The 15273-nt window shown below is 32.5% G+C and overlaps 2 protein-coding genes across 2 annotated transcripts in view; one reads left to right on the plus strand and one right to left on the minus strand.

Annotated features, from left to right (window-relative positions):
• LOC111420446 (uncharacterized) overlaps positions 1–15273 on the plus strand; it is an 86109-nt gene continuing 70836 nt past the window's right edge. Inside the window, exon 1 of the mRNA XM_071199442.1 lies at positions 1–43. The gene's annotated coding sequence lies outside the window, so the exon portion shown is untranslated. The remainder of the gene's footprint in view (positions 44–15273) is intronic.
• Positions 11658–15273, minus strand: part of LOC111420451 (suppressor of lurcher protein 1-like) — a 44439-nt gene continuing 40823 nt past the window's right edge. Inside the window, exons 7-11 of the mRNA XM_023053433.2 lie at positions 13289–13348; positions 13020–13228; positions 12527–12964; positions 12264–12471; positions 11658–12209 (exon numbers count right to left, since the gene is read on the minus strand). Of these exons, the coding sequence (XP_022909201.1) occupies positions 11903–12209; positions 12264–12471; positions 12527–12964; positions 13020–13228; positions 13289–13348 (1222 nt within the window). The 3' untranslated portion in view covers positions 11658–11902. The remainder of the gene's footprint in view (positions 12210–12263; positions 12472–12526; positions 12965–13019; positions 13229–13288; positions 13349–15273) is intronic.

Raw genomic sequence — 15273 nt, forward strand, 5'->3', positions numbered from 1 at the left:
GCTGAGCTTCGACGTAAAATCCAAGGGAAGCAACATCCATTCGGTGAGTCATTTTCAATTTTATTAATTGACTAAAAACTAAAACATATCGGGAAAATTCGCGATTTGAACGGTGTAATTTTTCCAGAAATAAAATGATTTCTTTGGGAATTTTTTGCTACCAAATTATGTGGTGTTTAATAATAATAATAATAACTGTTTGGTACGTTCTTGTAAGAGCAAACTAGTAGGTAATGCGTTTAGGACTTCAAGTATTCATTAAATGTAATGAAAATCACTAAAAATTACATAAAACTACAAACAGTTAACTAAAAAACCAATTTTTTTGGATATTCGCCCTTTTTCCAGATAGGCTTTTTAAAGAAATGACTATTCGCCCTACATTAGTCCTTTTGTTAAAAAATAAAGTCCATTCGCCCAAATCGCTTTAAATGGTGGAATAAAATAAATTAATGGTTTTAAATAACGGAAAAATTTAGAAAAAATATTTTTCAAATTAGTATAAAAATATATTCACTTATTCTCCTCGACCATATTTTCATCTTCTTCGTCTGTCTCCATCAACCTATCCTCTACGTTTGGTTTATAAGCCATAGAAAGAAACTCTGAGTGATAACTTGCCGGTATAGTTCCATTTGTGCATAATTTTCGTAAACCTATACATTTTTTTGCAGCTATTGGCAGTTTTATTTTAGAAGCTCTCTGGGGTTTATTTGCGTTTGTGGAGAAACTTCTTCTATATAGCTTTATTTTCAGGTAGGAAAATTTTTAATAATGGCGAGCAATCAGTAAAAGATGTGCTGCAAGTGAAATAATCGGAGTGTCTTTGGTGAAAAAAACTCTTCTTACCATTCTCATTTTAAGGTTTGTACCGCCCTCAGTTTTAAATACTTGTGGAAAATTATTGTCAGTAAATGACTTAAAATCCAAAAAAATCCTTGTGACTCAACGTAAAAACTTCATATGGTCTAGGTTTATGTCTAGCGTGCCTAATAATAGTAGGCCATTCTGATGGAGCAAAAATTATTTTTTTCTTATGTGCTTGTTCGATGGTGCCGTGTACTGAATCAACAGGCATGTATGAGTGTCCCGGCAGCAGAAAATTGAGAGATATTTTTTCTAAATTTAGCGATAATTTAAGAAACCACTGAAGAAAACAAATCATTTGGTGGTTTTTATTCTGCCCTGCACAACTATCGCAATATAGGAGAATCTCTTGTACAGGTGTCCCAATTTCGATGTCCGCATAGGCTATCTCCGAAACTAAAAGAGATAGAAAAAAAGTAGCTTACATGTCATGATCTGGTTTTTCGAGAAAATGCTAATACCGAAAACTCCGAACAGCTATCGTCTTTTGTTTTCGCCCTATCGGCAAAAACTGAAAATTTTGCAAAAACGACAATCGCGAATATCTCACTTATTATCAAAGATAGAGTATTATAAATAAAACATTATATGGGCAATTTTTTACGAAGAATTCAGTGGCGTAGCTAGAATTTTTTTCCCATCTTTTATTTTCGAGATTTTAGACGTAACTTTATTTTTTTAAATGGAAACCATAGTTGGCTATGACTTAAAATAATTTGGTATTTTCTTCTGATAACAAATATATATAATTTGTGGGGTATATTTCTTATAGTTATTGAATAATTAACAAAAATTCATTTTGTTCTATCTAAAACTAATGTATGTATTTAAAAGATAATGTTGCTATGGTGATAACCATACATACTATGATGGAACATAATGTATGAAATAATTGCCAAAGCTTGTATTTAAAAATTCGATAACAACTCTGGCATTATGTGCTGGTACGATGCACCAGCATGTCATGTGTCAAAGTATAACAAAACTTTTATTCAGTTTTATAAATAAATAATAAATTAGAATAAATTTCGAAAATTATGAAAAATTTAACATGATGGAATGCTATATGTTATCAGATAAGAATGCGACGTTAGCCGCGGAATTTTATTTCACAAGATATCCTGAAAGAAGATAACCGCACGTAAGAACCTTCAGTCGGTTAGCAGAAAATTTAATAGATATTTGGTCCTTCCCCAAACCACATGCAAAAACATACCAAAATGACCTGCAAGAGAAATTGCAACAAGACGTCTGACCCAAAAGCCGCTGCTCCCGAATATGAAAGAAAAATAAGTATAAACCATAAAAACTTAAACTCAGGGAAATACCTTAATATATTAAGGCAGCAAATTGAGCCTTTAGTCGACAACTTGCCACTAAATATGTCTCAAATGATATATGCCAGATATGCCACATAATGCCAGAGTTGTTAGTGAATTTTTAAATACTACTACAAATTCTAGGACAGTAGAGTCTAAAAGGACTGCTACATCCATTGTTGTGACAACCTACCCGCAAACTACGTCACACCATATTCCACGCCCAGCTGTTATTATGGTCTATGCGTTTGCTGTGTGTTTTTAGAGGTTATATCCTAGATGTATTCATATTAGTTTTGAAGTTTCATGTTTTAGACGTATTAATGTCTATCATATAACCTCTAAAAACACAGACAGTTACCAGGCGTGGCAAATAGTGTGACGTAGAGTGCGGGCAACCAACCCGTAGTCGACTACAAAAATACAATGGATGTAGCAGTCCTGTTAGATTCTACTGTCCTTGCTACAAACTTTGACAATAATTGGAAACAATGCTTTCCCCCATGGTATGGTTATCACCATAACAACATTAAGTTTTAAATACATACAATAGTTTTAGAAAGAACAAAAAAACTGATACATTATATTCCATCATAGTATGTATGGTTATCACCATAGCAACATTAACTTTTAAATACATACATTAGATTTAGATGGAACAAAATGAATTTTTGTTAATTATTCAATAACTATAAGAAATATACCCCACAAACTATATATATTTGTTATCAGAAGAAAATAACAAATTATTTTAAGACATAGCCAACTATGGTTTCCATTTAAAAAAATAAAGTTACGTCTAAAGTCTCGAAAATAAAAGATGGGAAAAAAATTCTACCTACGCCACTGAATTCTTCGTAAAAAGTTGCCCATATATGTTTTATTTATCTTTAATAATAAGTGAGATATTCGCGATTGTCGTTTTCGCAAAATTTTCAGTTTTTGCCGATAGGGCGAAAACAAAAGACGATAGCTGTTCGCAGTTTTCGGCATTAGCATTTTCTCGAAAAACGAGATCATGACATGTAAGCTACTTTTTTTCTATCTCTTTTAGTTTCGGAGATAGCCTATGCGGACATCGAAATTGGGACACCCTGTACACCTCCAACCTCATCTACATGACGCAGATAAGCGGACCCTGTATCCGCATTATTTTCAAATATTTTTATGTAGGAATTATAATACATAAAAAAACAGTAACAAAATCTACTAACCTCTTCATTTTGTATAACTTGAATTGGGCTATTTTTTTCTGAATCTGGTAAACAACACACACTTTGTTCGCTTATAGTTGTGGGAATCACACCGGATATTGAGCCATCGATAACGTCTAAATTCTTTACTATTGTTGGTATAGTGACCGGCAATTTTATGTTGTCTAACACTCTAATTCTTTGTTTATCACTATCAAGTGCTAAATTTAATATTCGTTTAGTTCTATTCGATATATTTAAGCTTATTTGGCAGAAACCACTAACTTCGCTAAAATAACGGTACTTAAAATAAAATGAAATAAGTGAGGTTATAATTCTAATACAAAAACAATACACGTTCGCCCTTTTGCCATTTAGGAGTACTGAATATTCGTCCTTTTGGATAAACGTCTACAGCACGTTCGCCCAGAGTAAATTTAGTTTTTTTGCTACTAATTCCTTATTGTGATCCTAATATGTTCGGCCTTTTGCCAAAATGACCATAGAATTCGTATATATAATCTGGTACATAAAAGTCAAAATCGCAAATTTGGCGCGTTCACCCTTTTGGAAAAATACCATCGATATGTTTTCATGATAATAATAATGAAATAATCTTTATTTGTACTTCAACCAAGTTGGTACTTGGATTGTTTAAGTTGCTGCTTGTCACAATATCTATCCAAAGATTAAGCTTTCAAATGAGACATTGTTTATCAAAATCGGTTGACTGGTTCTCTTGTTATAATCAAACTACTATCCATGTAAAATCCTATCTAATTGGGGGCTAACTTCGCATAGATCAGGAAAACCCAACCCAACTCCTATCTCTCGTCGAAAACAATACGGAAAAGGGAGAATTAAAAAAACTGGGTTGCGAAAAAATCTCCCTCGTGTGTGTTTTCATATTATTATTTTTTTTAATTCCGCCTCGTCATAAAACGTTAATATACTGAAAAGGATTAAGCTTTTTTAATTAAGCCCATCGCTAATTAGGTAACGAGATACCGTAAGAGATCGTTCCTTCCCCTTTTCGAGTTTCCCTTAAAACGAAATTATGGGGAGATGAATTAAAAAAATTAAAAAAAAAAATTAAATTAACCAATATCCTGTAATTTTAACCAGATCATAATATTAAAATTTTGAAATAATAACAAATAATATATTTTAAGTAATTAAACGTAATATTTTAGCTTGATTTATAGAGCTTTTTTAATTTTGTTATGTACATTTTATAATTTACATTTGATAATTTACACTTGGTAATTAACATTTTCAATTTGCCTTCGATATTTGTAATAAATTATGTTTTATAGGGCTTTTTTCGAAATACCTTCGCTCATTCAATGCTTTTAGAGGAATAACAAACCTATTTTTTTACATTATGCGCACGCGAGCTTTTATATTCACCCGGGAACAAGTCAGACGTGATTTGAATCATTCTTTTTTTCATTCTCATACGAGAAGCTTTTAGCATTATCATCTCTCTTATTACAGTTTTGCACATTCGCAACATTCTTTTTTATGACGTTCTTTGTGGAGTTCCTTGCAATATAACAAAAATTATTCTATTTTTATTTTCATATTCATACAACCTTAGATAAAAACTCATGAAGGGTGAACCTAATAATCTAGAATAGTTTTTAATTTCTTCAACAGTTAAAAGACTCACTTTTTAAGTTGATTAGTAGAAGATTATGTCAATTTCTTCTAAAGATGCATGCTTTATAGTATAAGTTACAGCTTGCTTAGGACATAATACATTGAGAGGAAATTGATTAGTTGCTAGAATCGATGCTACACGGTTATCCAACTACAAAGTTACCCAATTCAAAGACAGCAAGTTATTCTCCCAGAATAACTCAACCACAGCTCCAAAATAAGCCGATCCAACCCCAGATTAGCCTAACTCAACGCATCTGAGCATACACAAAAGCAATCGAATCCAATTTAATCAAATAATAATCCAACTTCAAAGTAACACAGTTCCAAAGCAAACCAACCCAACCCCAAAGTAACTCAAACATGTAGTAATTAACTCAAATCTACATCAAGCCAATCCAAACACGAAGCAACCCAACCTTAAAGCAATACAATCCCAATACAAATCAACTTTGTGATGGGCCAAGCTGATCCGCAGTAATTTAAATTTCACGCATACTTGGGTTGAGTTGATTTAGAAACTAGACAACAAAGTATGCTAACCTTAAAGTGATTCATTTATTTATAAAGTTATCTCCAATGGAAGCCAATCTAATTGGGTGTAATGTAAAGTGCTCGTAGTTAGGTTGAGTTCATCTTAACCACAAAACTCGTCCAAAAAGTATTCCAATTATATGTAATTCAAGCATAAAATATCTTAATGCCAAAGAAATCCACTCCAATTATAAAGTAACTCAACTCCAAGGTAATTTGACTTTAAAGCACCGCAATTTCAAACCAAGCTAGTCTAGGTTCAAAAGCACATAAATCCGCTGTCATTTGAGCTTGATACGAAGTTAAATTGGATTGTTATGACTCAAACTAGCTTTAATTTTAATATGTATGTACTTTAATTTATAAAGGCCCACTTTTACCACCTCTTGATAAATTTAACCGATAGATAAATTGGCGCTCTTAGCTCCACTACTACCACTCATAGTTAAAGTCTCTGATAGCGTTATCTACCGGATAGCTTAAAAATTGGTTACTACCACTATATTTATCTTATAGATACCGCTATCCAAGGGATAACTTTTGAAATATCTGTAACCCGTGGATTGGGTGTCGGGTAAGTTGCTATCTAAGGGATAACTGCGGATACCTAACCTCAAATAGGATTTATACTGACGTATAAAATTCGAGCGTTTTACTATTTCAGTTAAAATAAGAAAAGTAATATAAACTTGAATAAAAAACTATTAATAATTAACATTAGATAAAATCATCATGGATAATTTCTTAAATTTTTGAAGAAATCATTTCCTGTAAGAAGCGAAAGGATAATAAGGAATAGAGTTAAGATTTCGTGTCTCGAAAAAATGTTTTCTTCACCTTTTGAATCAAATAGAAGATGTAATAAAACCTCCATCCATGACGTAAGTAATTTGTTGATTCCTATTATTTAATGTAAAATTCATCAAAATTTTAGTAATAATGCTGTACAGTCGTGTTCACGGGAAATGCGCACTCAAGGTCAAGCGCTGTTGTGAGATCCGATATGCCGCTGGCTAACCTGGATCGCCACAAGTCCCTTCTCCACGAGCTTCGTGTGTGCTCGGCTCAACCCGTTTAGGCAGCGGCATGTCGGATCTCACAACAGCGCTTGACCTTGAGTGCGCATTTCCAGTGAACACGACTGTACCTCCTTCAAACCGTTTGTTGCTGACTCTTCGGTTTTATGCAATAGGTAACATGTTGCTATCCATAGCTGATTTTGCAGGAGGGAGTGTACAATTGGCATCTTCAGTCGTTCATCATGTTAGTTGTGCCATTATTGTTTACCATCTCATTTTAACATACAATAATACGAGATATAGTACATACTTTTTGCTTTCCTTGCCATGTAATTACATCACTTTTTTTGTTTTCTATTACGTTTTTATGTTTGATAACAAATTTAAGATGTTCGCATTCTTCTTTGATGAAATTGGTGGTTCGTCGCCTTTTCTCAGTCTCCATTTCCAAATTTTTTAGAACAGGTTAGAATATCGTCAAAATACCTAATAGTAGGTCTTTTGACCACATCAATTTAACATAATAGACCAAAAAATCCCTATATTCCTTGCTTATCTCAAGGATTTCTTAACTATGAGATAAATGGAGGTGGTAGTACGCACGACCCTATTATCTACGAGATAAATTGTATCTTATAGATAGCTTAACTAACAGATAGCATTGGTTTGGTAGTAACGGGCCTTAGCCAATGAGAGCGCTTAAAACCGCTGTAACCATGGTAATTATTTATCGAATAAATTTATCAAGAGGTGGTAAAAGTGGGCCTTAGGCCCGCTACTACCACTCGTACTTAAAGTCTCTGATAGCGTTATCTATCGGATAGCTTAAAAATTTGTTACTACCACTGTATTTATCTTATAGATATCGCTATCCAACGGATAACTTTTGAAATATCTGTAAGGTCCACTACTACCACTCATAGTTAAAGTCGCTGATAGCATTATCTATCAGATAGCTTAAAAATTGGTTACTACCACTGTAATTATCTTATAGATACCGCTATCCAAGGGATAACTTTTGAAATATCTGTAACCCGTGGGGTGTCGGATAAGTTGCTATCTAAGGGATAACTGCGGATAAGTTTTCATCACCTTTTGAACCAAATAGAAGATGTAATAAAACCTCCATCCATGATGTAAGTAATTTTTTGATGGCTATTATTTAATGTAAAATTCTCTTCGGTTTTATGCAATAGGTAACATGTTGCTATTCATAGCAGATTTTGCAGGAGTGAGTGTACAATTGTCATCTTCAGTCGTTCATCATGTTAGTTGTGCCATTATTGTTTACCATCACATTTTAACATACAATAATACAAGATTCTTCTTTGATGAAATTGGTGTTTCATCGCATTTTCTCAGTCTCCAAATTTTAATTTTAAGGTTAGAACAGGTTAGAATATCGTCAAAATACCTAATAGTAGGTCTTTTGACCACATAGAGCTGTCAATTTAATATAATAGACCAAAAAATCCCTAGATTCCTTGATTATCTCAAGGATTTCTTAACTATGAGATAAATTGAGGTGGTAGTACGCACGACTCTGTTATCTACGAGATAAATTGTATCTTATAGATAGCTTAACTGATAGATAGCATTGGTTTGGTAGTAACGGGCCTAAGCCGTGGATTGGGTGTTGGATAAGTTGCTATCTAAGGGATAACTGCGGATACCTAACCTCAAATAGGACTTATACTGACGTATAAAAGTAATATAAACTTAAATTTGTAAGTAATTTGTTAATTGTTATTATTTAATGTAAAATTCATCAAAATTTTAGTAATACCTCCTTCAAACCGTTTGTTGCTGACTCTTCGGTTTTATGCAACAGGTAACATGTTGCTATCCATAGCTGATTTTGCAGGAGGGAGTGTACAATTGGCATCTTCAGTCGTTCATCATGTTAGTTGTGCCATTATTGTTTACCATCTCATTTTAACCCTCGCCCGGCGAAGGCAGGGTCATTGTGACCCGGGATTTCAGCGCAATCTTACCAGAAATTTTACGTGTGTCGGTTGAACGGTATCAGGTAAAAAATAATGAGCACGTCAGTTCATGCCAATTTAATTCCTTATGAAATGTGATCATTTATTTTTGCATTTTTTTCAATTTCATTGTTTCTGTAATGATTAAATAAAATCTTCGTCTACATTGTAAACTGATGACTTTTAGTGCCTTTTTTGTGAGTACACGTAGTAACTATTCAAACGACGAACGTGTTCACCAACGCTGCGGCGGCGTCGCGGCGTCTTTTTTTATCTGGCGCCGGGGGTTTTGCACATATGCATGGCGCGGAACTGGGTATCATGACTCATTACCTAATTCGAGTTTTATTTGTATATTTGAGTCAGAAAGCGAGTGAACCGATAGAGGTGTAGTGCATTTTACTTCAACTGCGTAAAAACATGGAAAACACTACGAATTTTAGTGATTTTGCCAGAGATGAAGAAGACGATGAGTTTTCAGAGGAAGAATCATGTAGCACAATGAGCGATGTGGAACCGGAAATGCAAGATAGTGAAGCGGATATATTTACTGCGTCGGAATCAGATGAAGAAGATAATGATAACCGAAGTGAAACGATTTGTAATCGTACATGGAAATATATTGCTCCGAAATCTGTTGAATGCCCACAGAGTGTTCATCAAAGTGGCTCTTTGACAAATAAAAGTCGAAATGTAAAATCTATAGAAGAATGTTTCAAATTATTCATGGACGATAGTATCATTGCAAACATTGTTACACACACCAATCAAAGAGCCAATGCACATTACGCTACTGACTTTCACTCTTGGAAAGAAGTAGATTCCATAGAAATATATGCAGTTCTAGGTCTTCTACTACTCATCGGAAGATTTAGAGAATCTCGTGAAAGCAGGAACGACTTATGGCGAAAAGACAATGTATTATCAAGGCAGATGTATACCGTGGTTATGGCACGTGACAGATTCAAAGATATTCTGAGGTTCATAAGATTTGACAATACGGAAACCCGGGAAGATAGAAAAAAAGTGGATAAATTAGCACCTATACGGGAAGTATCAGATATGTTTGCGGCAAATTGTCGGGAATCTTACGAGGCATCAAATACAGGTACAGTAGATGAACAACTAGTTACATACCGGGGACGGTGTCCCTTCAAAGTTTATATGCCGTCAAAACCAGGGAAATATGGTATAAAAATATGGACACTTTGCGATGCCAAAACATATTACTGTTGCAATTTCGACATTTATCTGGGTAAGATCGGACAAATTCCTGAAAAGGATCAAGGCCAACGCGTTGTCAAACAACTAACTGATTTTTGGAAGAATTCTAATCGTGTTATAACCACAGATAATTTTTTTACGAGCATAATATTAGCGGAATATTTATTAGATAATGGTTGCTTTCTTGTGGGCACAATTCGCAAAAATAGAAAAGATCTTCCAAAATCTATTGTTGGCACTTATCATAGAGAACAATATTCATCGCAATTTCTGTTCACAAATAAGTTGACTTTAGTCTCATATGTACCTAAGATACGAAAATGTGTTGTTTTACTTTCAAGTATACATCATGAATTCAGTATATCTAATTCCGAAAATAATTTCAAACCTGAAATTATAAAGTACTACAATTCGACAAAAAGTGGTGTAGACACACTAGATAAATTACTAAGAGAATACACATGTCGTCGATCCACAAGACGCTGGCCCATGTCTCTCTTTCAAAATTTTATAGATATTGCAGCTTATAATGCATTGGTTATTTGGATAACCAAAAACCCTGAATGGGAGTCAAAAAGTTCTATGAAAAATAAACGAAAAATATTTCTTGAGATTTTAGCAAAAGAGTTAGTTACAGAATATATTGAGCGACGGGCACAACGATTCGAAAACAACGCAACAGGGTTACATAAACACATAGCACAAGCATTTGAAGCGTACGGTAGACCAATAAGAAGAAAGAATCAGACTCCACAAACATCTTCAAAACGATCACGTTGTCATGTTTGTGTGGGAAACGACAATAAATATAGTAAAAAATGTGAACAATGTAATAATTTTATATGTCATAATCATACAGTACCTACTAAAATTCTATGTATAGATTGTTCTTCAACATAAATAAACTAGTTTATAATATTTTGTATTAGTACATTTTTTATTTTCCCTTCTTAACAAAATATTATTTTGATGTGGGTCTAATTGACCCGGTATTCGACTCGCGCGTCGCTATCAAGGCATCCGTCATCCGAGGGTTAACATACAATAATACCAGATATAGTACATACTTTTTGCTTTCCTTGCCATGTAATTGCATCACTTTTTTTGTTTTCTATCACGTTTTTATGTTTGATAACAAATTTAAGAAGATGTTCGCATTCTTCTTTGATGAAATTGGTGGTTCGTCGCCTTTTCTCAGTCTCCATTTCCAAATTTTAATTTTAGAACAGGTTAGAATATCGTCAAAATACCTAATAGTAGGTCTTTTGATCACATAGAGCTGTCTATTTAACATAGACCAAAAAATCCCTAGATACGTTGGTTATCTCAAGGATTTCTTAACTATGAGGTAAATGGAGGTGGTAGTACTGACGACCCTGTTATCTACGAGATAAATTGTATCTTATAGATAGCTTAACTGATAGATAGCATTGGTTTGGTAGTAACGGGCCTTAGTATTATATTATTAATTAAAGTTTAAAATTTTATAGCACCATGAAACTCTTAAATAATTCCAATTTCTTAATCTTACCCATCTAACTCTATAGTTAAGCTCTCTTATTTACGAGGCATTAAAAGTCTAATAAAAGGTGGAAACTTGGCCAATATATTAAGAACTGCTCCTCTACGATATTGTTCTTTGAGAAGACTTTTTTTTCTTACTCCAAAAGACTTGAAGCTAGACCTTTATAGTAAAAGACGTTGAGGAAGCACGATGAAAGTTGCTCCAATGCAACTTTTTTAATGAATCCCGTTCACCCTCGAACGGCGAGTTATTACAAGTGGGTTTCTTAATTGAATTTCTTTCCGCATGGAGAGTTGTAAACGAGGAAAATGAAAACGCAAGTTTTTTTTTTATTTAGAAAAATACAAACTTTATTAATGTTTTTTGTTGTTACACATAACGGAGGTGTTTGTACAATAGAATCACATCGAAGGTACTAAACTATATAATTATTTAATTAAACTCGAAGGTTAACGATATGTCGACGTGCTGTTTTTTTTTATTTACATAATTTGAATTAAAAGATTTTTTTTGGTCCAGCACTAATTGTAAATGTGTTATTATAAAAATCAGTGCGATTTCTTTTTAAATGAATTTACTTAAATTTACAAAAAAAAATTATTAAGATAATATTAGATATATAATAAACGTGTTTTATCTCTGCACTTGAAGTGTGATTTGGTACTATAATCGTGTTAACTTCGCTTTTATCCAAGAAAACATAAGAAGCATTAAATCCATGTCCGTCTAAACGATCATTAGACCTGAAAGTAACCCGAAAAAATTTCCTTTCCGAGTTAATTAAAAAAGGGCTTTGTTGGCCGCAACGTCTCTTATATTTCGAATCAATTCGCATATAATTTGAAAATTCAATATAATCACTAGCCGAAGATGAATTACAACTAATACAAAAAAAATTAATAACATTATTTCAATGAAATTAATTTTGTACTTACGGTTGAACTCCTTCAACATCAAAATAATCGAATTTTAATTGGACTAATTCGTTTTCATTTCCATAAAAGAAATAGTGACACTCGGTATCTCTCGGATATAAACCTGGATAATTTGGACTGTGGAAATACCCACTTTTTGATTCATTGCACGTGTAAACGAAGGCACATGGATAATCTGGTATTTGAGAACCGTGGGTTATCCCATAATCTAAAATAATAACAATTCAAAAAAAATTAAGTTTTAATTTAATAATTGATATTACTCTCGGTAAAAGTATAAATGGCTTTAAATCCTCTCGTATTTTGTCCTCCAAAAACACTTTGCAGCTCTAAAAGTAATCGAGGTCCATTCGACATAATTGGTTTTGGAAAAAAGTTTCCACAAAAACCATCGATTTTATCCGTTCTTCCTTCAACGTGAACAAAAGCAAACACCGAATCTTGATTGTTGCAATTTTCCCCTACGTAACTTTGCGGACTATATAATTGAAAATCAATGAATTGTATTCGAATTCGTTCTTTTCCTCTTCCTTCAAATTCATATCTGCATGTTGTTCTTGGTGGATAAGAGTCCGGATAATGCGGACTAGAAATCGTGCCGTTCTTAGTTAAATCGCTTGTAAATGATAAATCACAACTCGAGCGTGTTTCACTGACGCTTGGTCCTAATTTAGGACGTGCGTGATCAAACCTATCGAGGTCTTAAAAAGAATTACACTTTATTTTATTTTAATTGATTCTTACAAATAAATCTACCTATAAAGTTATCTTCTATCGGTAGGAACTGATATCTGGCCTTGAATCCATGTCCGGGCCAGTCAGAATTTGCTACGAATTCCACGAATAAGTTCGATCCAGTGGAAAATATTTCAACCTCGGCTCCTTCGTTACATAAGAATTTTATTGCTGCATCACCAGGAGAAATTCCATCGTAAATTCTTATTATATCTGCCCTATTTAAACAACTAAAAACGACAAATTTATTATTGGAATTAATTGAAAGTGATCTTTTAATGATTTCTAACCTTATATCGCCTTTTTGAAGTGAAATTTCTTCAAAAACTAATTGAATTCGTTCACGATTTCTAAAAAAAATTAACATATATATTAAAACTTTTAATTTTAGATCTCAAATTTATTTCTTGGGTTGCAAATCATCCAACGATTTGATTCACAAGATGAACTACTTTTATTCTGGAACTGGATTACGAGAAGATTTTTAGAATCGAATTAGAGGAATTATCGTGTTTTGGTGGCTAAGTACGTGATAAAATCCGAACAAGACACATCTGATGAATGAAAGAACGAAAAATTGCAGCTCACAAGATCGAGATTATTTTATAATTTTAATAATATTGGAGATTAACCCTTTGTGTCCCGACGGTACTTTAAAGTACCGGTAATTTTAAACACTTTTAAACTGTAGTTATCTATTCGGCGCATTTAGAGCTGTCTGTACTTTCTACTATACAAGTGTATACAAGAAATAATCTGTATAAAAAACATCGCAATCCGCACTGTAGGATTTTTAGGTACACTTTAAACTTATTCATCCAGATGTGAGGTTAGAAGTTTTGTGAAAAGTGGTGCTGTTGAATTTTGTTGTTCAAGAAGGTATTTCTTTGATAAATGGCTATTAGGTGTGCTTATTACAGATCATTTTAAAAAGAAAACATTGAGCTTAAATTTAAAATAAGTCTCATTCCTTAATTTCAATAAACATGGTTTCTAAGAATTTTTAAATTAGCATCTTTTTTGACTCTTTTAAGTACGGCTTAATAATACGGCTTACAGGAATTTTTAAATTAGCATCTTTTTAACATTTTTAGGTTATTTGAAAATGTAAGTTTTGTTTCAAAATTTTTTTTTTCCATATTTTTCCAATCCAACCTAACAATTATTATACATCATTTTCAAGAGAAAGCTTTGAGCTTTAATTTAAAATAAGTTTCATTCCTTAACTTCAATAAATACAGCTTCCAGGAATTTTTAAAATAGCATCTTTTTTTGACACTCTTAGGTTATACGAAAATGTAAGTTTTATTTCAACATGTTTTTTGTCAATATTTTTCCAATCCAACCCAACAATTATTATACATCATTTTAAATAGAAAGTTTTGAGCTTTAATTTAAAATAAGTTTCATTCCTCAATTTCAATAAATACGGCTTCCAGGAATTTTTAAATTAGCATCTTTTTTGACACTCTTAGGTTATACGAAAATGTAAGTTTTATTTCAACATGTCTTTTGTCAATATTTTTCCAATCCAACCCAACAATTATTATACATCATTTTAAAAAGAAAGCTTTGAGCTTTAATTTAAAATAAGTTTCATTCCTCAATTTCAATAAATACGGCTTCCAGGAATTTTTAAAATAGCATCTTTTTTGACACTTTTAGGTTATACGAAAATGTTAGTTTTAACTCAATACGCTTTTTCTCAATATTTTTTTAATTCAACCCATCGATTGTTATACATCGATTTAAACAGAAAGCTTCAAGCTTCAATTTAAAATAAGTTTTATTTCTTAATTTCAATAAACACGGTTTCCAGGAATTTTTGAATTAGCATCTTTTTTAACACTCTTAGGTTATACGAAAATGTAAGTTTTATTTCAACATGTTTTTTGTCAATATTTTTCCAAGCCAACCCAACAATTATTATACATCATTTTAAAAAGAAAGCTTTGAGCTTTAATTTAAAATAAGTTTCATTCCTCAATTTCAATAAATACGGCTTCCAGGAATTTTTAAAACAGCATCTTTTTTAACACTCTTAGGTTATACGAAAATGTAAGTTTTATTTCAACATGTTTTTTGTCAATATTTTTCCAATCCAACCCAACAATTATTATACATCATTTTAAAAAGAAAGCTTTGAGCTTTAATTTAAAATAAGTTTCATTCCTCAATTTCAATAAATACGGCTTCCAGGAATTTTTAAATTAGCATCTTTTTTGACACTTTTAGGTTATACGAAAATGTTAGTTTTAACGCAATACGCTTTTTC

The sequence above is a fragment of the Onthophagus taurus genome, chromosome 10 (assembly GCF_036711975.1).
Source record: "Onthophagus taurus isolate NC chromosome 10, IU_Otau_3.0, whole genome shotgun sequence".
NCBI classification, from domain to species: Eukaryota; Metazoa; Arthropoda; class Insecta; order Coleoptera; family Scarabaeidae; genus Onthophagus; species Onthophagus taurus.